Source organism: Scyliorhinus torazame, chromosome 8 (assembly GCF_047496885.1).
Source record: "Scyliorhinus torazame isolate Kashiwa2021f chromosome 8, sScyTor2.1, whole genome shotgun sequence".
NCBI classification, from domain to species: Eukaryota; Metazoa; Chordata; class Chondrichthyes; order Carcharhiniformes; family Scyliorhinidae; genus Scyliorhinus; species Scyliorhinus torazame.
The window spans coordinates 79,973,816-80,001,338 of NC_092714.1; the positions used below are offsets into that span (position 1 = coordinate 79,973,816).

At 45.5% G+C, this 27,523-nt stretch overlaps 1 protein-coding gene across 1 annotated transcript; it reads right to left on the bottom strand.

Annotated features, from left to right (window-relative positions):
- Positions 1–22,266: 22,266 nt before the first annotated feature.
- Positions 22,267–25,278, bottom strand: mid1ip1a (MID1 interacting protein 1a). The gene has a single exon (XM_072513884.1). It carries the CDS (start codon positions 24,920–24,922, stop codon positions 24,458–24,460), a length of 465 nt encoding a protein of 154 aa, XP_072369985.1. The 5' UTR covers positions 24,923–25,278; the 3' UTR covers positions 22,267–24,457.
- Positions 25,279–27,523: the final 2,245 nt, after the last annotated feature.

Consider the following 27,523-nt stretch of genomic DNA (forward strand, 5'->3'; position numbering starts at 1 on the left):
CATCCCGAATGAGCGGGAACTCTGATGCCCTCTGTCTATTATAGTGAGTATGCTCTAACTGGTGATTGGCTGCGGTGTTGTGTGTGTTGATTGGTCTTGCTGTGTGTCCATCAGTGTGTGTGTATCTGCACCATGATATACTGGTGTATATTATGACAGTCACTGGATTAGTGATCCAGATATCCAGAGCAATGCTCTGATAACCCGGGTTCAAATCCCACAAGGGCAGATGGTGAAGTTTAAATTCAATAAAAATCAGGAATTAAAATGTCCTATGATGGCCATGAAACCATTGTTGATTATTGTAAAAACCCATCTGGTTTGTCAGTATCCTTAAGGGAAGGAAATCTGCCATACTAACCGAGTCAAGCCTTCATGTGACTCCAGATCCACCGTAATGTTGTTGACTCTTAACTGCTCTCTGAAATGGGCTAGCAAGCCACTCAATTGAAGGGCAATTACAGATGGGCAAACATCCAGTAAAGCAGCTGATTTGCTTGGCATCCCATTCACAAACTTAAAGATTCAATCCTTCCACTACAGGGGTAGTAGGATGTGCCATCTACAAGATGCAGTGCAGCAATATGTCAAGGTTCTTTCAACAGCACTTCCTGCAACTCTGTCACCTAGAAAGCCAAGAGTGGTAGATGCCATCACCTGCAACTTCTCCACCAACTCACAAACCATCCTTTTTTAAACTATTTTGCCATTCCATCACTATCCCTGGATCAAAATCTTGGAACTCCTTAATAGCACTGTTGGTGTACCCGCACCACATGGATATAGTAGTTCAAAATAACAGATCACCACTACCTTCTCAAGGGCAATTAGGGAAGGGCATTAATACTGGCCTTAATCTTTTTTTTAAATTTAGAGTACCCAATTCATTTTTTCCAATTAAGGGGGAATTTAGCGTGGCCAATCCATCTACCTTGCACATCTTTGGGTTGTGGGGGCGAAACCCATGCAAACATGGGGAGAATGTGCAAACTCCACACAATTGCTATGCAATTACCAACTCCTCCAAGAAAAAAATCTCACCACCCTTTCTTCACATTCAACGGCATTAGCATTAAATCCCCCAGTATCAACATCCTGCAGTCATCATTGACCAGAAACTTAACTGGACCCATCACATTAATGTATGAGCAGGTGCAGTGGTTAGCGCTGCTGCCGAGAACCCGGGTTCACTGTCCGTGTGGAGTTTGCACATTCTCCTTGTGTTTGCATGAGTCTCACCCTCACAACCCAAAACACTGTGCAGGCTAGGTGAACTGGCCACGCTAAATTGCCCCTTAATTGGAAATGAGCAGGTCAGTGGCTGGCTATCCTGTAACAAGTGACTCAAATGAGAGGAGACTCGAATGGAGCATTAAAACTGGCAAGGACCAGTTGGGCTGAATGGCTTTTCTTTAGTGCTATGCACGTTTAATTGTTATACATGAAATATTTTTTGTATCATGGACAATAGTACACAAACATAAATAAGACTATCATATTGCAAAAGGTTAAAAAATCCTCTTAGGTAATAGAAATCAATCCAGGAGATCCTATTGACAATGGCTGGGATTTTGTCTGGCTGATGGGTGTCTTGTCCACCAGTTGGAGGACGGCTGGGGAACCCACATCAGTCCACAGGAGAAGCCAAGGCCAGCCTTGTGCCTTCCCTGCAATTGAGAGGATCCCATAAATGGAAGTACTGCCTGTCAAGAGCTGCCAACAAATCAGAGACTGACAGATCCACATACCACCAGCATAAGCAGAGACAGTGACTGCTGAAGGCAGTGCACTCATTCGAGGCCCAAGATAATTATGGGAACCCAGGCCACAGGCAAGTGATGGTGGGATGAGGAACATGAGGTTGGGGTTGTGACAGATGGGGTGGACTTGGTGGGGGGAGGGTGCTTTCAGCATGCACAACAACCCCCACTCCCCTGTCCCAATGCCAGGTCCCTTGATCAGGCACCCCCCAACCCTGGACCGCTAGCAAACCCAACAGAGGTTTACAAGAGCTTGGGAAAGCCATGTAGCCTCGATTTAAACATTGAGCCACCACTAAATTGCAGTGGGCCCAGAGATAGTGAATGCCAATTAGCTCATTAATGAATCTAATCGACATCCTACCGCCACCATCTGGTAATCCTGCGTCAGCCTTTTCCGGCATCCAACTTAATCGGGTGTGGTTTTGCTACTGCTGTGAGACTGATGTGGGGCCTCTCCCATGAATAAGGGGCCCTGGCCACCACATTTCCCACTGTGCAGGCTGGATTAAATCCAGCCCTTTGTGTGTGTCAATTGCTAAACCTTTTTATGGTGTGATCTCTTCTCCAACCAGAAACATCTGGTTTCCTTTGAAGGCATGCAGAGAATCAGCTCACATTCCAGAAACAGGTAATGTGTTCCAGAAGCTCACCACTCTCTGGGAAAAGAAGAACTTCCTGAATTCACACTTGGAAGAGAAAAGATATTTAAGATCAGAAGAAACTTTGCAATTTGTCTAGTTTGTGCATGAAATCTTTCCGCAAGGCCATGTATTTTGCTAAAATGAGCTGACAATATTTTTCACCCAAAAGTAACCACATTTTACAATTGGTATCATTGTAATAACAGCAGAATACAGGATGCTAAACACCGTACAGAGCAAATTCACTGGTAGTCAGTTGAATGTTTTCACTGACTTCAATGTAAAAAGTAGTTGAGTAAAACTCTATGCTTTTACCCATAGTGTATGAGAGATGCCCTCTAGAAATGTTGTTAGAAGGGCAGCACGGTGGCGCAGTGATTAGCACCGCCACCTCACGACACCGAGGTCTCAGGTTCGATCCCGGCTCTGGGTCACTGTCCGTGTGGAGTTTGCACATTCTCCCCATGTTTGCATAGGGTTCACCCCCACAATCCAAAGATGTGCAGGGTAGGTGGATTGGCTAAATTGCCCCTTAATTGGAAAAAATTAATTGGGCACTGTCAATTTTTAAAAAATAAATGTTATTAGAAAACTAGTAGAGCTCGTACTAAAACTTTTACAGACACATTTTAATTGGTAATTCTTTCAAATAGTTTGTTTAAAGTCATCAATCTAATTGAACAAATTCTGCATGGACCAAATAAAGTTCGCAATATTTCTTTGCCTTGATAAATTAACAATGAGGGTCTCCAGAATTCACAAACACAATGGTTTTGTGAGTTCCTCAGAGGGCTGCAGGCTGTCAACGCAAAGCCAAGAATACTCCTAGAAATTGTAGAGTTCCGAAAGCAACCTAGGAATAAAATAGCCTGCTGAGTTAAGCAGAAATGACACATTGTTTGCATGGGAAATGCCATGACTAGTGCATTGTGGGTTAACTTCAATAAAAAGTGGAACATTCTAAGATAGCTGTTTTGGAATTTGTTGCAGGTAACTAAATTAGCGCTGAACTAGAATGAAATGGAAACAAACTATGCTGAACTTATTGCTGCAAACATTAAGTGGCAAATATACTAGTTTGCATTTTTGTTTCCCACAGCCATTGCTCAGTTTTCATATTTTCATTTTACATTCATTACAAATTTCTGAGTTTATTTAAAACTGTTGACTTCATAGATAGCACAAATTTATGTTTCTTTTATGTTGCTGATTAAAATCAGTTTATCCTTAACTTCATCGCAACTATCACTTTCAGTTTCACTCTTCTATTGTCTCAGTACATAATTAATTAGTCCATTCAAAGTCAAAATTCGTATTCAGAAATATGAATAACCCGCATCAAAAGTATTAATTTAAACATTGTCCAAAACATTTCTACTGTCCTGTCTGTTACCATTTATTTCCACCTACCTATATTATTTTAGTTAAGGGAGTGAGGCAATCCGAGGATTAGGTATGAATGTACTGTCAACTTTGATTCTTTCAACCAGAAACTGGCCTCAGACATGGTTGCTTTGTTGGTGAGCACCTTCTCTTCTACAGGGGTGAGGATATGCAGCTGTGCTTGTCCCCTACCAGTTAGATTTTGCTGCTTGCGATTTTGTGCCGCCTCTCCTGCAAGGAGGGGAGCATGTCAGTGAGTGTGGTGCAATGTGCTTGAGTGATGTGGCTGCTGTGCCTGAATGACTAGCATTTTGTGCAAGCTGAGAGATGCGCGTGTGAGGTTTACAGCAGTGCTAAACGTGAGGGTGAGATGAAGCTATGAACAGGATGTATGAGTCATGGTTGTTAGAGGTTATTGCTGCACGAGAGAAATGGTGTGGATGAATTGAACAGCGAGAGGCTAATGGTTCAGTTGTAAGGTTATGGCACTTGAAGATGCATTCACTGACTGACCACTTGTGTCACATCAATGAACGTCTTGCACTGCACCCTAGTTCTCAGAGCTGCACTGGTGAATTGTTCTTGACAGTTTTCTGCTCCCACTGCCTTCACATAATCTGTCTGGAAGGCCTCCTGGTGCCCTTTGGAGATATCCCTTGTTATGTCCACCTCCTGCACCAGAACCCCCAGTTGCTGAGCCATTTTCAGTATTCTTTCTGCTGGACCACTTCTTTCCAGTCAAAATGCACTTCCCCTTTAAGAGGCACAGTTTGACTTTAAGTAGTATGGGCTAGCTTTAAGTGATGCTAGTCACTCATGAACTTGTACCCCATGTCTACGTGTGCAGCCACTCGGAGTGCACTCAGTGCTGGCTGCATACCACAATCATGGTAATGAGTAGGCAGCACAAAGTTTGAGTACTGTCTGTATTAGAAAGAATGGTTTTTTTAAATAAATGAGAGTACCCAATTCATTTTTTCCAAATAGAGGCAATTTAGCGTGGCCAATCCACCTACCCCGCATATCTTTTTGGGTTGTGGGGGTGAGACCCCCACAGCCACGGGGAGAATGTGCAAACTCCAGGCGGACAGTGAACTGGGGCCGGGATTGAACCCGGGTCCTCTGCGCTGTGAGGCAGCAATGCTAACCACAGAATGGGCACAGGTTAAATGCACATCGCAATCCAAGCATCCATTTTCCGATTTCAGCTAATTTTCAGCCTTGAATTTCAGCTTGTGCTATGTCAGCTGATCCCAATTAAAGCTGAAATTGGATTCCTTCAGTCGCTCTCAGCATGCCTGAGTCAGGTACAGGAAGGTCAGCCACATTTCTCACTCCTCACTTGTCTTCTCTGGTTATCATAGAATTTAGTGCAGAAGGAGGCCATTTGGCCCATCGAGTCTGCACCGGCTGTTGGAAAGAGCACCCTACCCAAGGTCCACACCACCACCCTATCCCCATAACCCAGTAACCCCACCCAACACTAAGGGCAATTTTAGACACTAAGGGCAATTTTGGACACTAAAGGCAATTTAGCATGGCCAATCCACCTAACCTGCACATCTTTGGACTGTGGGAGGAAACCGGAGCACCCGGAGTAAACCCACGCAGACACGGGGAGAATGTGCAGACTCCACCCAGACAGTGACCCAAGCTGGGAATCAAACCTGGGACCCTGGAGCTGTGAAGCAATTGTGCTAACCACAATGCTACCAATGACCACTGCTGGGTGCACATATGGGTTATTGAATGAGGATGGGGTGGGGTTCAGCTGTGATACTCCTGTATCTGAGCTCATTAATAGTTATTGCCAATACTCACATGTGGAACAACTGTTGTTCAGTGTATTGGAGCATTTCCAGCATCTAAGGAACCTTGGGAGAGGTGGAAATTGGTAGAAGAAATGGACATAAAGATATAGAATACAGATAATAAATACTGGGCACAATTAGTTAATTCTATAAGAAGAGCTGGATCTGTAGCTTATAGCAGTAACATTCCGTGACTCAACTGGCAGGTCAATTGTACCCATCGCCCATTCTCCCAAACCTCACTGTTCCACTCTGTCAGTTTGGAATGTGTTTCATTGCTTCTTAGTGGACTTAATTGGATGAGGCGCTTTAAAGTAACCAAATTGATTTTTCTGCAACCATTGTGAAGAAATTACTGGTGTGCATCAATCCACCAGCCCCGTTTGGATTATTTGTGTTGGTGACAGGGAGTGAAAGGAGATGACTACATTTTAAAACATTTCAGTTGAAGTACCAACCACATTTCCTCTGCTTCTCAGTCTATGTGCGCACTGTAACTCATAGAATTCTTACAGTGCAGAAGGAGGGCATTCGGTCCATTGAGTCTGCACCGACTGTCACCCTACCTAGGCCCACTCCCCCGCCCTATCCCACATAACCCCACCTAACCTGCAAATCTTTGGACGCTAAGGGGCAATTTGGCATGGCCAATCCACCTAACCTGCACATCTTTGGACTTTACTCTACAGTACCTCTGCTTCCAGTTTTGCACAACACTTTTTAAACAAGAGAAACTAATTGATGCAATGTTCCCCAAATATTACCTAAATACTAATCTACATATGTCCCTAATTTTTGTTGTTTATGAAGAATAAATTTGCATTTCTATAGCATTTTCCATGATCTCAAGATGTCACATGGCACTTTACAGCTTATCACCATTTGTATTAATTTTATACAATATATAACTCAGAAGTGTGAGTACTATCACAAATTCATATTGACACCAGTGATATTTAACTAAGTTTATGGCAAATAAAAAATGTTTGGAATATATGCACACCACATATTATTCAGGGAGTGTATCAGAAAAGTAAACATTTTCTTTGCTTGTGAGGCTAATTAATGAAGTTCTTGAAATAGCTGACTCAACTGTAATGCATATTTGTCATAGCACTAAAATGGACAGTGAATTTGGAAACCAAAAACAATTACTAACAAGGAAGATTTCCTGTGATTGCTGTGGATTCAATGCACGTCAAGGATTTGAGCTTTTGGTCTACCTACCCTGACAGTTCAGTGCAAAAAAAAAGGTTACTGGGTTACGGGGATAGGGTGGAGGCGTGGCCTTAAGTAGGGTGCTCTTTCCAAGAGCCGGTGCAGCCGATGGGCTGAATGGCCTCTCTTCTGCACTGTAAATTCGATGATTCTATGATTCTATAAGGGAATCTTGCATTCCCTACAGAGGTCCCATCCTTTAGAATACATTTAAATCAGGTCCGGTTTGCTTATTCCAGTGGCGATTAAAGATAGAATGGCATAGCTTAACAAAGTACAGGGAGTACTCCTAGCCAACATTCTTCTCTGAACAAATATCAACAAATACAAAATAATTGCTCTTTTACCTCCTTGTTATTTGGAAAATAGCAGTCATATTTGTTGGTACAAAATGTCACTAATTTTCAAAATAATCTATTACTTGGGAACTGCTTGAGGTATTTATAAAAATCCAATAATTCACTATACAGAACCAAATATACTTTTAGTTCAGTAATCTGCTGAGTCATTCTTCCCCAAGGTCACCTTAAGCCCCTTTTGAGCACTAATTTTACAGCCCATTTTCTTGATGTTGCCCCCATGTATTTTTCCATTATTCTTCTCTAAATAGTTATTCAGTGCCTTTTAACGATTGTAATCAATCTCATCTTGAGTCTCACGGTGTAAAGCATTTTCTATTCCAATAATAGTATGGGGACAGTTTTAACTTTTGTTGATAGTGTAAATGGAACAATATCAGATTAGCTGGCTGCTTGTTATACACCTTTCCAGATTGTAGTTTATATTTATGTAATTGAAAATATAAACCACTAGTTCAGTAACTCATTTTTTCTAATATGTTCACATTATTCATGCGAACAACCCAATCATTAAAATACAGTATTTTGAATTGTTTCAAATATCTGATTCCAAATTCATGTGTTTTAGAGGCATAACTTTTAGTATTAGAATTGTTTAGGCAGGAGATTAAAATGTTAAATGTAAAAAAAATGGAAAACCTGATTAAGAACCTAGTAACTAACCCTAGAGTGAATGCAAATCAAACAAGCTTGAGTTAATTATATTTAAAAGGTACCTTGCATTTATCTTAAATGGTCAGAGGTAAAAGTGCAAAAGTTAAACAATGAGTGACCCATCTCAGTGCTTGTAATGGAGTCAGAAGGTCTATTTTTGTCTCAATACAAGATAGAAATTATTATTATTTCTTTTTAATTTTAGTGTACCCAATTATTTTTTTTCCAATTAAGGCGTAATTTAGTCTGGCTAATCCACCTAACCTGCACATCTTTGGGTTGTGGGGGTGAAACCCGCGCAGACATGGGAGAATGTGCAAACTCCACACGGACAGTGACCCAGGGCCGGGATTCAAACCCGGGTCCTCAGCGCCGTAGTCCCAGTGCTAACCACTGTGCCACATGCCCCCTAGATTGAAATTATTTATGTAGTTCTTAGATGAAAGAGGCTAAAAGCTAGAGATTCTGGGAAAGAGGGTTGTAAAAACTCCACTATAGATATAAATTACTCATATGGGCGACAGAATCAAACGGTTTTGCATTAACAGTAAAGGGTAGCTAATTTACATTTCTGTTTGGAACATCCGAAGCTTACAACTTCCATGTTGTAATGGAAATGGGCTGTGAGGGTGTGAAGGTTCCTTTGTTTAATTAACCTTGGTTTTGCTCACAAAAGACAGTTGCATGTTTGGTCCTGTATATAGAACAGTACAGCACAGAACAGGCCCTTCGGCCCTCGATGAATAGGTTTCAGCTCACTTAGAGTTCATGAGGGGAAAAGAGACTGGATGATTTAAACAATATTCAATACCTTGTTCAAAAAAGGAAACGTTGCATGTGCTTTCTTTACCACGAGGATATCTGGAACAAATAAAGATCTTACATACTTCATAATAATGTTGTTAACAAATAAAATGCTAAATTTACCTACTCCCCAACCTCACTCATGATAGCCAATTTGCTGGTATTCTACATTTAGCCCCTGAAAAACATAACTTCTCTTGGTTGAGTACACATGACTATTGGTACATAACATAAACTGTGGTGAAATTTGCAATCTTAAGTTTCAACATAGAGGTAGGCCCAACCTAAGGAATTTTATTTGCTAATGGAGGTTAGAAATGATCATCAGTAGCCTGACTAATGTTGACACCATTAAGGAACAGACCTCTGAATTAACCAATCTGTAAACTGAAATAAATACATGTAACGTTAAATTAAAAAGTAAATGCATTTTCGCATAGAGCATTTAGCACAGATATTTGAGCTTCCTATCAGTGCTGGGGTGTCAGTAAGATGTCACACATGACTGACACGAGAGTTTCCTGTAGAATTACAAATACTTAATGAAGTTAATGAATGGGGTTATGGGGAATAATCTGGGGGAGTGCACCTGGATGAAGTGCTCTTTCAGAGGCTCGGTACACACTCGTTGGGCCAAATGGCCCACTTCTCGACTGTAGGGATTCTATAATTCTAAGTACAGGGCTTAAAGGGGAGGATCATAACGCAGCAATTAACCCTCCATTTATTGAATGATAAAGTCTGAGAAACCTTTTTCAAAGCAAAAGGCCATGAGGGAAAAGAAAACCGAAGCACTTGGGAATTAGCCAAGTGTTTGTGAGAAACATAGATGAAGCCCATGACAGAAATAGCTTCACTTTTCACACTCCTATTCACTGTCAAAGCTCAGATAAGAATAATGCTCACTTATCTGAAGTGTCAGAGGTCATCTACCACCTGAATCTGCAAGAGTGAGTACCTTGTGAAAAAGTGCAATTTGAAAACTAATCTAAGGATAAAATTAATTAAATAATTATGGGCTGTTTCAATCAAACAGGTTGTGATGTTGTCAAGTTTAAATTAATTACAAGTTGGATCTATAAACATCACCACAACAATAAGACTGCAACTAAATTGTAAAATATTCTGCATTTTTTCAAATGCAAACATCTGTCCTTTATTAATATTAAAATTTAAACATTTTGAATTCAGCAAACATGTTGTACATAAAGGTATTGTAGAAAAAAATGCAAGTACTATTTTAGCAGTTGTGTTTTGATATGTTTTAATTTTTTTGAGAAATATAAGCTGTTTAATCTACAGCAGTACCACTTTAGAAAATAAATCATGCTAGGTATGCTTATATTTGACCTTACTCTGTTCTTAGAGGTTGCAGCTGCTAATCTAGTAGTACAAATAAGTAAGAGGGATTATGAATTGAATTGAACTGGAATGGTAATGACAGCAACATCAACTTGTAAGGAGCGAACCAATAAGTCCCAATTCTGGCCTTTTCCCCATAATGCTGCAAATGTCTCCTTTTCAAGCTATTATCTATTCCATTTTGAAAGTTATTGAATCTTTTTCCACCATCTTTTCAACATTGCAATCCAAATCATTAACACCCCATGGTGCTAAAAAGAATTCAATTCCTTCCTCGATTTTTTGACAATTATCTTAAATTTGTGTTGTCTTGTTACCAACCCTTCTGGTACTGGAACAGTTTCTCCCATTCATTCTATTAGCAGGGATTTTGATCCTAAGCATGTTATAACCTGACCAGAGGCCACGGGGTCTGCAACATCAGAGTCCCCATGGCCTCATCTAAATATGATCTCCCCAGATGAGGGGGCGGAGCTACACCCTTAAAACAAGGATCCATGGGACAGAACTACCCAAGTGTGGGCTGGGCACGGGCAGCCCTTCGGGAATAGGAGTTGGATCTAATAGGTTAAATAAATATTGAGTTTTTTCTAACAGTCATCGCTTCCATGTGGTCACTCACACCTGGAACTTTACAGACCCCTTCTACTGAATTTCCCCTTAATCTCTGCTTTAAAGAAAAAATCCCAGTTTTTCTAGTCTCTTTCTATATAACTTCTGGCAGTGTTTCTTGGCAGTGTACCATTCGCTGGCGGTGGGAACCTATCTTCGTGCCACTTGCCAGTGGGATTTCCCATTGAAACCACCCCATGCCGTGCAAACTCACTGGCGGGAATGCGCTGCCGGGAGAAATGAGAGTCTCGACGGCTGGAGAATTCCAACCAGTGTTAAACATTCACTGGCGTTTTGTGTCTGTAAGGGTATAGCTGGATAAAAGGGGTAGTGTGAGTTTAAATTATTTTCTGGTGTTTGTATCAACATTTTTCCAAATTTTCTGTCCAGTTAACTAAAATAGTTAATTTTTCTTGTTTAATAAACATTTTATTCTTTGTGTTTAAAGTACACTGGCAGACTCTTGTGATTGTGTTCATTAACTGTCCTCCACGGTTTTCTAAAAAAGCAATGTTAGGATCTATCAAGCCAGGTTGCACTCTGGGATCTGACTTGTTCTGTAATAACATCAACTGGAAACAATATTGAGACAGGTGACTAAAATTAATTGGTCAAAGAAGTAGGTTTGGAGGAGGAGAGAAAAGGGAGAGGATAGTCTATGCTTCTGCTATAAATGTCTATGTTTTTGTGTAGGGCTTACTGAAACCTTTTACCAGTATCCAAAGCATTTCTTTATAATCAATATTTTGAATTTAGTGATTTTTGTGTACAAGAAAATTTGGCTTTTTTTGTCCAGGCAAAGAGAATGAAGTGAAATAAATATTTTTAATTTGCTGGCTTTTGGCTAGATTGAGGACTGCTGACCACTGCCATGATATGCACTCATGCACATAATGAGATACAGACAGGCAGTGACAGACACCCAGTACAGCCAATCAACACACAGGACAGAACACAACCAATCACCAGGCAGAACACTAGAGGGGGGTTTCCCACTATAAAACACACGAGGTATCAGCACTCTGCCTCTTTCCACTGGTGCCAACTGTAGTGACAGTCAGGGTGTATATATCAGTTAGCATCTTCTACACGTGGCTCAGAGCTAGTCTGGTCTAGTTAGTTATAGTTAGCAGACTTAGATTAGTAGAGCGTCAAACCACAGCAAGCTGTGTGCATTGCTCCAGAAGTTCAATAAAACATATTGAACTAAAGTCTAAGTTTGGTGTCTACTTTACTGTACAACTGCATCCAGTTGCAGTCCGTGTTACCCCAGGGTGAATAACACGACAACTACAATACCAGGAAAACTACTTGATATTCATTGGGTAGTGCCATTCTGTCTCTAATCATCAGTCAAACAAGTCGAGGTCCCCCGAAGAATAGTATTTACTTTATAGTGCAACATTCCCATAATATCCATCGTCGGCCTAGGCCTGAAGCTCAGATGTTTGAGGGATCAGTTATAGCATATCTTCCCTCTTCCTAATTGTTTTTGGTTTCAAAATTAATTGTGTATTGGGTTTAATTGAATGAAAATTTAACTTGGGACCAAAAGTCAGACGAGCACAGTGGTAGTGAATGGTCAGGGGAGGTGATGGCAAGGTACAGCTGAGTGTCATCTGTGTACTGTGTGGAACTGCACATTATGTCATCAACCAATGTCACCAAGGATCAGGATGTAGATAAGAAAGAGGAGCTAAGGAGCTTGAAAGGTAATTGTGTAGGGGTGGGAAATGAATGAACAATTGCACAAATTTATCTGCCGATACTTTGTAAGTGTCTGCTACAATAAAAGGGTGTAAAAGCATACACTATATATATCCTGGAGCAGAAAGCCAAAATCCCCTTATGATTTATCATTGTCAACTACAAAAGTATAAGATTTTTCTAGCAAAGAACGATTGCAAAATAATTTTGGAATAATATAATGCTGGCATTTGTTCTGCAATCCTTATCATGCCTCAGACTGTTTTACAACCTTCGCTTTGAAGTGCAGCCACTATTATGCAAAGAAGTGATACGATAGTGCCGTAATTATAATAGATTAGTAACTTAGAGAATGAGTTCATATTCTGGGCAGCATGGTAGCACAGTGGTTAGGACAGTTGCTTCACAGCTTCAGGGTCTCAGGTTTGATTCCCGGCTTGGTTCACTGTCTGTGCGGAGTCGGCATGTTCTCCCCATGTCTGCGTGGGTTTCCTCTGGGTGCTTCGGTTTCCTCCCACAGTCCAATGATGGGCAGGTTAGGTGGATTGCCCTTAGTGTCCAAAAAGGTTAGATCGGGATACGGAGATAGGGTGCAGGTGTGGACTTAAGTGGGGTTCAGATCCGATGGGCCAGAAGGCCTCCTTCTGCACTGTAAATTCTAGGATTCTAAATTCCACCATTACAGTTTGATCATTTGAATTCAGTTTTGCATTTAGATATCCAGAAACAAAAAGCTAGCATCAAGTTGTCAGATTGTCATAAAAATCCAAATGAGGAGGCGGTGGCGTAGTGGTATTGCCACTGGACTAGTAAAGCAGAGACCCAGAGTAATACTATGGAGACCCAGGTTCAAATCCGGCCACTGCAGATGGTGAAATTTAAATTCAATAAAAATCTGGAATTAAAAGTCTAATAGAACATACAGTGCAGAAGGAGGCTATTTGGCCCATCAAGTCTGCACCAACCCACTTAGGCCCTCATTTCCACAGTAACCAATAACCCCATCTAACCTTTTTTAAAAATATTTTTTATTCTCCCTTTTTCACATTTTCTCCCAAATTTACACTCAACAATAACCAATAATCAGTAACGAATGTAATGTCAATCCCCATATCAATAACAACGATCCCATCCTCCCACCAAACCCCAGACCGCATGTTAACATAAACAAATAACAAAAAAGAATCAGGAATCACCCATAGTCACCATTAACACATACAGTCCCTCTCCCCCCAACCCTCCCAGCTCCCAACCCCCCAATGTTCGATATGATCCAATTCTGGAAAGTGCATAATGAATAACGCCCATGAATTGTAGAACCCCTCCATCCTTCCCCTCAGTTCAAATTTGACCTTTTCAAGCATCAAGAATTCCAGCAGGTCCCCCCGCCACGCCAGGGCACAGGGTGGAGAGGTTGATCTCCACCCTAACAGGATCCGCCTTCGGGCGATCAACGAGGCGAAGGCTACAACATCTGCCTCCGCGCCTGTTTCCAACCCTGGCTGGTCCGACACCCCGAATATGGCCTCCCGAGGGCCAGGGTCCAATTTCACGTGCACCACTTTAGAGATTACCCTAAACACCTCCTTCCAGTAATCCTCCAGCTTTGGACAGGACCAAAACATATGAACGTGGCCACCCCCCAACCCCCCCGGCAATGTTCACACACATCTACCCCTTCAGAGCTGGCTCATCCTCGCCCTTCTAAGATGCGCTCTATATACTACCTTCAGCTGTATCAGCCCCTACCTCGCACACGAGGTGGAGGCGTTCACCCTCCGGAGCACCTCTCACCAGAACCCCTCCTCCATACCCTCTCGCAACTCTTCCTCCCACTTTGCCTTGATCCCGCTAGCGGCCTCAATCCCGAACCCCTACCCAAACTCTCCCCCTCCTAACCTTTTTGGACATCTAAGGGCAATTTAGCAAGGCCAATCCACCTAATCTGCACGTCTTTGGACTGTGGGAGGAAACCCATGCAGACAATGGGAGAACGTGCAGACTCCACACAGACAGTGACCCAGCGGGGAATCGAACCTGGGACCCTGGTGCTGTGAAGCCACAATGCTAGCCAATGTGCTACCATGCTGCCCGTCCATGATGACCATGAAACCATCGTCGATTGTCGTAAAAACCCATCTGATTCACTAATGTCCTTTAGGGAAGGAAATCTGCCGTCCTTATCTGGTCTGGCTTACATGTGACTCCAGAACCCTCAAATAAATGCTGGTACCGCCTGCGACGCCCACGTCCCATGGACAAATTAAAAAAATATGCTTGAGGGGAAAAACCCTCTCATGCTTAACCAGTCTGCCCTTTAAATGACCCTAGCATGACACTCAGTTGTATTAAAACCACTCCCAAGAATTTCAAGAAAGTCCAAATCACCCTGAGATGGGTTCTAATCCCAACCTTGCCAGCAACACCCATACTCTTGTTGTGCGGATCCTTTAGGGAACAGTGACCATAACATAATAGAATTCTTCATTAGGATGGAAGTGAAGAACTACGATCTGAATCTAGGGTCCTAAATCTAAACAAAGGAATCTATGAATATATGAGGTGTAAATTAGCTAAAATAGATTGGGCAATGTCATTAAAAGGCATAATGGTGTATAGGCAATGGCTTATATTTAAGGAACAAATGAATGCATTGCAACGGTTAGACATTCCTGTCTCGCACAAAAACATGAGAAATGTAGCCCAACCATGGCTTACAAAAAAATTAAGGATAGTATTAGATCTAAAGGGGAGTTGTATAAAGTTGTTAGAAAAGATAGCATGCCTGGGGATTGGGAGCAGTTCAGAATTCAGCAAGAGATTGATTAAGAGAGGAAAATGAGATTAAACTTGCAAGTAACATAAAAGCAGACTGTAAAAGCTTCTATAAAGATGTAAAAAGAAAAAGTTTAGTAAAGACAAATGTAGGTCCATTACAGTCCAAAACAGGACAATTTATAACAGAGAACAAGGAAATGGTAGAGCATACACGGTAGCATGGTGGTTAGCACAATTGCTTCACAGCTCCAGGGTCCCAGGTTCGATTCCCGGCTTGGGTCACTGTCTGTGTGGAGTCTGCACGTTCTCCCCGTGTGTGCGTGGGTTTCCTCCGGGTGCTCCGGTTTCCTCCCACAGTCCAAAGATGTGCAGGTTAGGTGGATTGGCCATGCTAAGTTGCCCTTAGTGTCCAAAATTGCCCTTAGTGTTGGGTGGGGTGACTGGGTTATGGGGATAGAATGGAGGTGTGGGCTTAGGTAGGGTGCTCTTTCAAAGAGCCGTTGCAGACCCGATGGGCCGAATGGCCTCCTTCTGCACTGTAAATTCTATGTAAATGTAAATACAAACAGCTGTTTTAATTCTGGAGGAAGACACAAATAATTTCCCAGAAAAGCTAAGGAACCAAGGGTCTAGTGAGGAGGAATTGAAGGAAATTAGTATTACAAAAAAAATAGTGCTGGAGAATTTATTAAGACTGAAAGCTGATAAATCCCCAGGTCCTGATAATCTACATCCCAGGGTACTAGGGTACTAAAGAGGCGGATAGAGTCATAGAATTATAGATGTTTCCAGCATGGAAACAGGCCCTTCAGCCCAGCTTGTCCATGCCGCCCAGTTTCTATCACTAAGCTAGTTCCATTTGCCCGCATTTGGCCCATATCCCTCTATACCCACCCTACCCATGTAACTGTCTAACTGTTTTTCAAAAGACAAAATTGTACCTGCCTCTACCACTGCCTCTGGCAGCCCGTTCCAGATGCTCACCATCCCGTGTGAAGGGATTCCCCCTCTGGGCTCCTGTGTATCTCTCCCCTCTCATCTTACACCTATGCCCTCTAGTTCTAGACTCCTCTACCTTTGGGAAAAGATGTTGACTATCTACTTATCTATCCTCCTCATTATTTTATTGACCTTTATAGGATCACCCCTAAGCCTCCTACGCTCCAGGGAAAAAGATCCCAGCCTATCCAGTCTCTCCATATAACTCAGACCATCAAGTCGTGGTAGCATCCTCGTAAATCTCTTCTGCACTCTTTCTACCAACTGTCCAACTGTCCTGGCTTGAGACAATTCACACCTCTTTAACCTGTGATTACCCCACTCTCTGGGTCTGTAAAGACTTAATTACCTGCAAAGGCTCATATTCAAAGTATCGTCTTGCATCTTTGACTTTGTCTATATATATGTTTCTGGAACGTACCTCTTCATTCACCTGAGGAAGGAGCAGTGCTCTGAAAGCTAGTGATTCGAAACAAACCTGTTGGACTTTAACCTGGTGTTGTAAGACTTCTTACTGTGCTCACCCCAGTCCAACGCCGGCATCCCTACATCATGACACTCTTTCTAGTTTAACAATATCCTTCCTATAATAGGGTGACCAGAACTGAACACAGTATTCCATGTGTGGTCTTACCAATGCCTTATACAACTTCAACAAGATTTTCCAACTCCTGTATTCAATATTCTGACCAATAAAACCTATCATGCTGAATGCCTTCTTCATCACCCTGTTCATCTGCGATTCCACCTTCAAGGAGCTATGAACCTGTACTCCCAGATCTCTTTGTTCTGTAACTCTCCCCAACTCCCTACCGTTAACTGAGTAGGTTGAGCCCTGATTTGATCTACCAAAATGCATCACCTCGCATTTATCCAAATTAAACTCCATCTGCCATTCATCGACCCACTGGCCGAATTGGTCAAGATCCTGTTGCAATCTTATATAACCTTCTTCACTATCCACTATGTCCCCAATCTTGGTGTCATCTGCAAACTTACTACCTCGCAGAGGCTGAGCGCCAACTCTCAGATACATCCTCTTACCTCCCCCTGGACCATGACCAGACCACTGAACATCAAGCCATTATCTCCAACACCATTAGCGACCTCATTTCCTCCGGATGCCTTCCCCCTACGACTTCCAACCTCATTGTCTCCCAACCCCGGACAGCCAGCTTTTACTTATTTCCCAAAATCCACAAAAAGGACTGTCCTGGCAGGCCCATTGTGTCAGCATGCTCCTGCCCCACCGAACTTATTTCCTCTTATCTTGACTCCATCCTCAATCCTCTGGTCCATTCCCTCCCCACCTACATCCAGGATTCCTCTGATGCCCTGCGTCATATTGACAGCTTGCAGTTCGCGGGCCCTAACCGCATCCTATTCACCATGGATGTGCAATCTCTCTACACCTCCATCCCACACCAGGATGGCCTGAGAGCTCTTCGTTTCTTTCTCAAAAAGAGGCCTGGACAATTCCCATCCACCACCACTCTCCTCCGCCTGTCTGAACACATTGTATCTCTCAACAACTTCTCCTTTAACTCATCCCACTTTCTCCAAATCAAAGGCGTAGCAATGAGTACCCGCATTGCCTAGATACGCTTGCCTTTTTATGGGGTATGTGGAACATTCCTTGTTCCAGACCTACCCGGGTCCCCTCCCACAACTCCTTTACTGATACATTGATGAGTATTTTGGTGCCGCTTCATGCTCTTGTCCGGACCTGGAAAATGTTATCAACTTCGCTTCCAGTTTCCACCCCTCCATCACTTTCACCTGGTCAAACTCAGACACTTCCCTTCCTTGATCTTTCTGTCTCCATTTCCGGCAAAAGACTATCTACTAATGTCCAGTACACGCCCACTGACTCCCACAGCTATCTGGACTACAGCTCTTCGCACCCTACACCCTGTAAGGACTCCATCCCTTTCTCTCAGATCCTTTGCCTCCATCGCATTTGTTCCGATGATGCCACTTTCCAAAATGGTGCTTTGAAAATGCGTTCCTTCTTCCTCAACGGTGATTTCCCACCTACAGTTGTTGACAGGGCCCTCAACAATGTGCGGTCCATCTGCCGCGCCACTACCCTCGCCCCCTCCTCTCCCTCCCAGAACAAGGATAGAGTCCCGCTCATTCTCATATTTCATCCCATCAGCCTCCGTATGCAAAGCATAATCCTCCGCCATTGTCACCAACTCCTGCGTGACACCAACACCAAACACATTTTCCCTTCACTCCCTCTGTCAGCATTCCGCAGAGACAGTTCCCTCCGAGATAATGTAGTCCACTCCTCCACCATACCCAGTACCTCTCCCATTACCCACGGGACCATCCCATGCAATCGCAGAAGGTGTAACACCTGCCCCTTTACCTCTTCCATGCATAAGATCCCAGGCCCAAAAAACTAATTCCAGGTTAAGCAGCGTTTCACTTGCACCTCTTTCAATTTGGTCTATTGCATTCGCTGTTCCCAATGTGGTCTCCTCTATATCGGAGATACCAAACGCAGACTGGGTGGTCGCTTTGCTGAGCACCTTTGGTCTGTGTGCATTCAGGACCCTGACCTTCCTGTTGCTTGCCATTTTAACAAAAGACCCAGCGCCCATGCCTGTCCTTGGCCTGCTACAATGTTCCTGTGAAGCGCAACGCAAACTGGAGGAACAACATTTCATCTTCCGGTTAGGCATGCTACAGCCTTCCGGTCTCAACATCGAATTCAACAACTTCAGATGATTAACTCTACCCCACCTCAACCCATTTGTTTTCATCCCATTTCATTCTGTGTTTTACCATTTATTTATTTCTTGTCTTTCTTAATATATATTTACCCCCCCCCCATCTTACCCACCTTTCCTTACCTTTTCTCCCCTTTGCTTCCCCCTTTCCCACCCCTCCCCTCACATCTACATCTACATCTGTCACAGTTTACCCTCTGATAGTTTCTCTGCTTTTTGGCCTTTCGCACCTTTTGTTCTCCCTGGGGACTGCCATTAGCACTCTTTCCCTTTGGTTTCTGTGGCTGTTAGCTCCCCGTTTCCCTGGGTTTCTGTGGCTATGACTCATCTTTCTTTCTCATCCCACAGTATATATATTTCCCACTTTCTCTGTCTGTTAGCTTTGGCAAAGTCATTGGACTCGAAAAGTTAGCTCTTTTCTCTCTCTACAGATTTTCCAGCATTTTCTCTTTTGTTGCAAACTTACTAACCATGCCTCCCACATTCTCATCCAAATCACTTATATGTATATATATAATAAATAATAGTGGAGCCAGCACCGATCCCTGAGGCACGCCGCTGGTCACAGGCCTCCAGTTTGAAAAACAACCCTTTGCCTCGGTCACCAAGCCAATTTTGTATCCAATTGACTACCTCCGCCCTGGAAACGGTGCATATGTTGGTTGTCATCTTCTTTGCATGCTTTGCTCCCACATCCTAGTGGCCTTTCCATTTGTAGTCGCAATGGTCCCTTGCCCATCTCAGGATCAGCTTTTTTTTTTGAAGCTGTGAAACTTCACGATTACAGCTCGCAGTGGCTCAATGATGGCTGATGCGAAGAAAATATTGAAGGTCAAAATGAATGATTTGGATAATCGTTCCAGGAGGCAAAACATACGAACTGTGGGGCTGCCAGAGGGGACGGAAGTCCCTACTCTCACAGAGTATTTTGCAGAGGTGTTTGGGAAAGAAGAGTTCTACCTAAGATAGCAGCCATTCATTTCCTTTTTTGAAGAGCTGATCACCGTTAGTTGTTAAGGGGTTTAGTTTAGCTTTGCGGGGGGGGGTTAAGTTAATTTGTGATTTTTGATTGCTTGTCTTGTTCTTTGATAGTGTAACTTGGGTTAATTGTTTTATATTATTTTGTTTCTAATGAAGGATTTTCAATAAACATAATTTTTAAAAATAGATAAGGGCGAATCAGTGGTTGTGGTGAATTTTAGCAAGGGATCAGTGCTTGGGCTCCAGCTATTCAAAATATACGTCAATTATTTGGATGAGGGAACAAAAAGTAATATACAACATGAAACTTGATTGGAATGTGATTGGTGAGGAGGATATTAAGAGGCTTCATGGCGATTTAGACAAGTTGAGTGAATGGACAAATGATGATAGATTGGGAAATGCTGACGTACAAAGGGACCTGGCATCCTCGTACACCAGTCACTTGAAAGCAAGCATGCAGACTAATCAAGCAGGTAGGAAGGCAAATAATATGTTGACCTTCAGTGCAAGAGGACTTGAGTACAGGAGCAAGGATGTCTTACCAGGCCTTGGTGAGACCACACCTTATGTATTGTGAGCAGTTTGGGTCTCCTTATCTGAGAAAAAGCATAGAGAGGGTGCAGTAAAGGTTCATCAGACTGCTTCCTGGGATGACAGGATTGTTGTATGAGAGCTTGGGTCGCCTGGCCTGTATTCACTGGAATTTAGAAGAATGAGAAGGGATCTAATTGAAATGCAAAATCTTATTTACAGGGCTGGTTAGACTGGATGCAGTGATGTTGTTACCTCTAGCTGGGGGTGTCTAGAACAAGCAGTCATATTCTCAGGTTGAGGGGTAGGCCATCTAGGACTGAGGTGAGGCGAAAATTCTTCACTCAAAAGGGATGGCGAACCTGTGGAATTCTGTACCATAAAAGGCTGGGGAGGCCAAATCACTGAATATATTTCAGAAGAAAATAGATAATTTCTAGACTCTAAAGGTGTCAAGTGGCACATGGAGAGCACGGGGATATGGTGTTGAGATAAGAGGATCAGCCGTGATCATGTTGAATGTTAAAGCAGGTTTGAAGGGCCGAATGGCCTACTCCTGATCTTTTCAATATTTTGGCACAAACAGCACATTTAATGAATTGCAAGTTAACCTGTTTGTTGTGATATTGGGAAGGTAGAAATATTGGCTAAGACTCTGGAAGAACTCGCTGATCTTTAAATAGTACTTGTGATCTGTTACATTCAGCTGCTGGAGTTTAAAGGGTGCAATGTTCCTATCTCCCTTGACTAAAACATTGTTCAGAAGCCCACCCGCAAAATGTTGACTGTCTCTGCAGCCATGACATTTGGCAGGGCGTTAATTGGTTAAGGGCGAGGCTTCTTCCCCCACCTGGGGAGGAAGTCCCATTTTAGGGAGTTGCTGGTCAATCTGATTGGCCGATAGCATCAGCCATGATCATAATGAATGGCAGAGCAGGCTCAAAGGGCCTCCTCCTGCTTCTATTTAAGTGCAGTGGGTGACGAAGCCACCTGTGACTTTCCTGGACCGTAGCACAGTGGTTAGCACTGTTGCTTCACAGCACCAGGTTCGGTTCCCGGCTTGGGTCAGTCTGTGCAGAGTCTGCACGTTCTCCACATGTCTGCGTGGGTTCCCTCCCACAAGTCCTGAAAGATGTGCTGTTAGGTCATTTGGAAATTCTGAATCCCCCCCCCACCCCCACCATGTACCTGGACGTTTTCACAGTAACTTCATTGCAGTGTTAATGTAAGCCTACTTGTGACAAAACATTAAAAAAATAATAATAATTTGGCCTCAGCCCGAGTCAGATTTTCCTAAGCATTGTATCTGCACATGTTGGATGCGGATTTGTTGATGGGTGTCTGTTCAGGAGTGTCCAGAATGGTGGTCTGAGCTGGCCGCATTAAAATTGGAACGGATTGCATGGCCACAGGCACCCATTCCTTCATCACCCACCCTGGTCGCAGAGGAGATGATTTTGGAAAAGATGGCTTTGGAAGCTGGATTTCAGGAAATCTGGGGTAACACTGGGGCCTGGTTGAAGGCCCCAATAAGGAAGGCGGGGAAGGATTACAGAGGGGTTATGATGACCTGGCAGGAGGGGGGGGGGGGGGGGTCAGGAATTCCACTCGCTTGGCCTGGATCTCCCCCTGCCATGTTTAAAATAGCAGTGGAGACAGGATGAGGCAGGTAAGTTGCCACTTTAGGATCTCAATAGACCCTGACTTCTCCAACCATCATAATATGGGAGACAGGCTCGTGACAGTTAGGAAAGAAGGGCCGTAAAATCCAGCCATGTTTCATCATATTTTAAAGACAGGGTATCTAGCAACGTAACAATTATTGCACTAAAGCATTAGTCTGTGGAGCTCAAACCATTCGGAATCAGATCAGAGTACTATCAACTCATTAATTTACTAACTATAATTAAGACACAATGGAACAATTTTCCAAATATTTAATTTGAATCCCATTACAAAAGTTAGTCTATAAGTCCAGAAAGCATAAATCAGCTAACAATTTATATAACACCTTTAACTAAGAATATTCCAGAACATTTCACAAAACTTCAAAGTAAAACAGAGGAAATTTTTTAAAAATTGAAATAAAAAACAAACATTCAGACAGTGGAAAACACATATTACAGTTCATAGATTTCCATTGCTTTATTTTAAGTTCTTTTATCAGCTGCAATATTTTTTCGATGTCAGTGTTCTTTTGGGTTCGTTAGAAAAGGCATCAATAGAAAGCGATTAATCGGGCTAACAACCTGATGAAAAAAGGTCATAGACTTAAAATGTTATCTTTTGAGAAACAGGATTAAGATATGGAGGGCGGAAGCTGGTCAAAAATGCCGGTCGTTAGAGGGGTGGATTTTAACGCGAGAACGAGGGCGGTGGAGCGATTTAGAGCAGGAATTCCAATCATGGGGGTTGGGTGTTGAAGGATATAGCCGTCAAATGGTGGAGGGGGAGGCGGGGGTCGAGTTAAGAATGGCGAGAAGACATTTATACCGGATCACCATCCATTTATAGTAGGACTGCATAACCCAATGACGAATTGCAATTACATATTGTGAATGTAAAGTTCGAAATCTATCATTTAAACTTGGGAAAAACCGTTGATTTTTAAAAATTGAAATCGGTTAACGGCACTGAAAATTGCAGCCTTGTTTCGAGTCCTCTTTGTCAGACGTTTTGCACAACAAATTAAGGGCCTCCGTATTATACGAATTAAACTTCCGATAGTCACCCCGGTGAGAATTTTGTCGTTAAGGTATTTCAAATACAGATTTTGCACTTTTACATATTTATTTCTTTATATTACACAAGTGGTGTCGAAACTTAAAATTGTAACATTCCGTATAAGCCTTTCCTCATTCCCGTGTCACTGGGTCAGTCATATCTTGTATCTTTCATCAATGAGAATTTCAAACGAACTATTCTTAAATTATTCCGAGTGTGTGTGTGTCTTGACGCACCCTGATCTGCGGGCGCAGTGTTTCCCTTGCACCACCATCAGCAACCCCAGTTCCTTCATTTCAATTTAAAAAAAAAAAAATTCTAATTCGGTCCGTGTTTGTAATATTAGAACTCCGGGTTCAAGTCAACTAATGAACCGTGCAAGGAGGCGTAATCCAAGCTTTTGCTGCGGGACGCATGGTCAAGAAGGGACCTGAATAGTCATAGCGGCGGCCGAGGGAGGATTTCTTGCGGTTGTAAAAGGCGGGGAAAGAATGCGGCAGAACAGACAAATGCTCCCACACCCTTCAAACAATCCACTCAAGACCGCATTTACTCAGCCCGCCCCCAGAAATATTTCCGTGAGAGAGAGAGTAATCCTGTGCTCGCCCTAAACCGGATTAATTCAAAGCTTCAACATTTGACTTGTTTCCAGAAGACAACAGGCTCAACTCTGCCCGTAAAATGCGTTTCCCCTCCGCCTCCCCCATGAGCGACCGTCTTCTACTTTGTCTGAATTTCAAATGTACCACAAGCTCGTGAAAATCTCACTAGTTTTTTTTTATTTTTAAACACAAAGTTAACACCCTGTACAAAAAGTAGGGTTTAAATAAGAAAAAAATAGGTTTGACGACACAGGAACCTCGTCATTATTCTTTAGCAGAAATTTTCAGTCGGTTCCATACAGTAAGTTGCACACACAAGTAACTATGCAGCTCAGTCATTTCATTGGCCCTTGCAATAGCCTCATTTTTTGTTTCCGTCAGGCATTTTACAACCCTGCTCCGAGGCGTATTTTACAAATTCGTGCACCGTCGAGACCGTAAAAGGATACGCGTCTATCCTGTGCGCTTATAAAACGAGTAAACGGGATACAAGACATTACAATTTTATACATCACATATACAGTACAAAGTAGTGCAAAGTAAAATGATGCAATCTCCACCGGCACTGCCGCTCACAACCACGCTTGTTCCATGGAAGTTTTATTTCTTAAGCATATCCTACAAAGCCTTCCCTTCTCCAGCAATAAGACGAAAAACACAGAAAAGGGCTTATTAAGTAATCAAGCTAAATCCGTTTTTTTTTTTTTGGAGCGCAGAGCCGAAAATAACCTTGCAACTTCAGTTAGGCTTGGCTTAACTTCATCAGTCCTGGTAACTAGATCAGCGCTCAATGTCCCCAGCTGCCGAAACCGATTTCCTGTTTGTAGCGGTTAGTTAGAGTGTTCGCTTTCCTGGTCAGTTTTGACAGGACGGTGTATAATCCATTTAGGTGATAGTGGAACTGTTTCTGTAAGTCTTCCTCCCCTTCCGCCTCGTCCACCCTAATGTCCATAGTGGCGGCTTTATCTTTCTTCCTATCGTCCAGCTGCACCACACCCCACTCGATATCGTTCTTGATGGACTTCAGCAAGACGTAGTAGTTGTACATATCCCGCTGGTCAGAGTAGTAGTTAGACGCTCCGGTGCTGGAGACGCCGTTGACTTCGCTCTTGCCTTCATCCTCCAGGGGGACATCCCGCAAGAGGCTGGGCACCATTACTGTCTGGTCCATGTTATTGACCGCACCGATAAACTTGTTCATGGCGTTGAACAGGGAGTGCTTCTGGTTGTAAGTATCCAAGAGTTGCATCATTTTCCTGAACCTGGTGTTTTGCTTTCGCCCTTCCTAGGTAGAATCCCTCAAACTGGAGTTTTGTCAGCAACTTTTCTCCTCGCAGTGCCGACCTGCTCTCTTCGCACTGCAAACCGGTTCACTTCCTCGAGTGGACTTATAAGGGTGTCACTTGGCAACGCGCTTTTTTATTTCCTCCCCCACACTTGTTGCAAAGCAAGATGGAACCTGTCCTAAGATGACTTGGACGCTGGGCACCGACCCAAATATAATAGGCGTCGCCGTTCTGGTTTCCGGGTCCTTCTGCTTCTTTCATGCTCCCATCGCCATGGCGTGAATGAGCAGGCTCCCAGAGCAGCTTCGACCCTGCCCCTTGGTGCGGACGCTCCGGGATACTCCCGCCCCCTTCCCCACCGCCAGCAAATCAGGATCGCTGCCGGTCCCGTGACGCCCGAGCTCACCCTCTCACTGCGGACCAATGGCGCGACGGGTCCTTTGTGACGTCTATATGCTACTGAAGCTGACGGGAGGAGGAGGAGGAGGAGGGGAAGAGACGGGGGGAAGGGAAGGGAGGAGGTGAGGGGAGGGGGAGGGGATGAGAGAGGGAGGGGATGAGAGGGGGAGAGGGAGGGGATGAGAGGGGGAGAGGGAGGGGATGGGAGAGGGAGGGGATGAGAGGGGGAGAGGGAGGGGATGAGAGGGGGAGAGGGAGGGGATGAGGGGGAGAGGGAGGGGATGAGAGGGGGAGAGGGAGGGGATGAGAGGGGGAGAGGGAGGGGATGAGAGGGGGAGAGGGAGGGGATGAGAGGGGGAGAGGGAGGGGATGAGAGGGGGAGAGGGAGGGGATGAGAGGGGGAGAGGGAGGGGATGAGAGGGGGAGAGGGAGGGGATGAGAGGGGGAGAGGGAGGGGATGAGAGGGGGAGAGGGAGGGGATGGAGGGGGAGAGGAGAGGGAGGGGATGGGAGGGGGAGAGGGAGAGGGAGGGGATGAGAGGGGGAGAGGGAGGGGATGAGAGGGGAGAGGGAGGGGATGGGAGGGGGGTTGGGGAGGGGATGGGATGGGGTGGGGGGGAGGGGATGGGGGATAGGGGGGAGGGGATGGGGGATAGGGGGAGGGGATGGGGGGCAGGGGGGGGATTGGGGAGGGGAGGGGATAGAGGGGAATTGGGGAGGGGAGGGGATAGGGGGGGGATTGGGGAGGGGAGGGGATAGGGGGGGGGGATTGGGGAGGGGAGGGGATAGGGGGGGGGGGATTGGGGAGGGGAGGGGATAGGGGGGGGGGGGATTGGGGAGGGGAGGGGATAGGGGGGGGGGGATTGGGGAGGGGAGGGGATAGGGGGGGGATTGGGGAGGGGAGGGGAGGGGATAGAGGGGGAATTGGGGAGGGGAGGGGATAGGGGGGGGATTGGGGAGGGGAGGGGATAGGGGGGGGGGGATTGGGGAGGGGAGGGGATAGGGGGGGGGATTGGGGAGGGGAGGGGATAGGGGGGGGGATTGGGGAGGGGAGGGGATAGGGGGGGGGGATTGGGGAGGGGAGGGGATAGGGGGGGGGGATTGGGGAGGGGAGGGGATAGGGGAGGGATAGGGGGGGGATTGGGGAGGGGATAGGGAGGGGAGGGGATAGGGGGGGGAGGGGAGGGGATGAGGGGGAGGGATGAGGGGGGAGGGATAGGGGGGATGGGGGGGAGGGGAGGGGATGGGGGAGGGGAGGGGATGGGGGGGATGTGGGGGGGGATGTGGATGGGGGGGAGGGGATGGGGGGGAGGGGATGGGGGGGATGGGGATGGGGAGGGGAGGGGATGGGGGGGATGTGGGGGGGGATGTGGATGGGGGGGAGGGGATGGGGGGGATGGGGATGGGGATGGGGAGGGGGGATGGGGAGGGGGATGGGGGAGGGGGGATGGGGAGGGGGGATGGGGGGGAGGGGGGAGGGGGGATGGGAGGGGGGATGGGGGGGGAGGGGGGATGGGGGGGGAGGGGGGATGGGGGGGAGAGGGGGATGGGGGGGGGGGAGGGGGGATGGGGGGGGAGGGGGGATGGGGGGGAGAGGGGGGATGGGGGGGGAGGGGGGGAGGAGGGGGATTGGAGGGGGGAGGGGATGGGGGGATGGGGGGGGGGATGGGGGGGGGGGAGGGGGGGGGGGGAGGGGGATGGGGGGGAGGGGGATGGGGGGGAGGGGGATGGGGGGGAGAGGGATGGGGGGGGCAAGGGGGGATGGGGGGGGCGAGGGGGGGTGGGGAGGGGGGATGGGGGGAGGGGCGAGGGGGGATGGGGGGGATGGGGGGAGGGGCGAGGGGGGATGGGGATGGGGGGAGGGGCGAGGGGGGATGGGGATGGGGGGAGGGGCGAGGGGGGATGGGGGGGAGGGGAGGGGAGGAGGGGGGGGATGGGGGGGGATTGGGGGGGAGGGGAGGGGAGGAGGGGGGGGGATGGGGGGGGATTGGGGGGGAGGGGAGGGAGGAGGGGGGGGGATGGGGGGGGATGGGGGGATGGGGATGGGGGGAGGGGCGAGGGGGGAGGGGCGAGGGGGATGGGGGGGAGGGGAGGGGAGGAGGGGGGGGATGGGGGGGGATGGGGGGGATGGGGAGGGGGAGGGGGGGGATGGGGAGGGGGAGGGGGGGG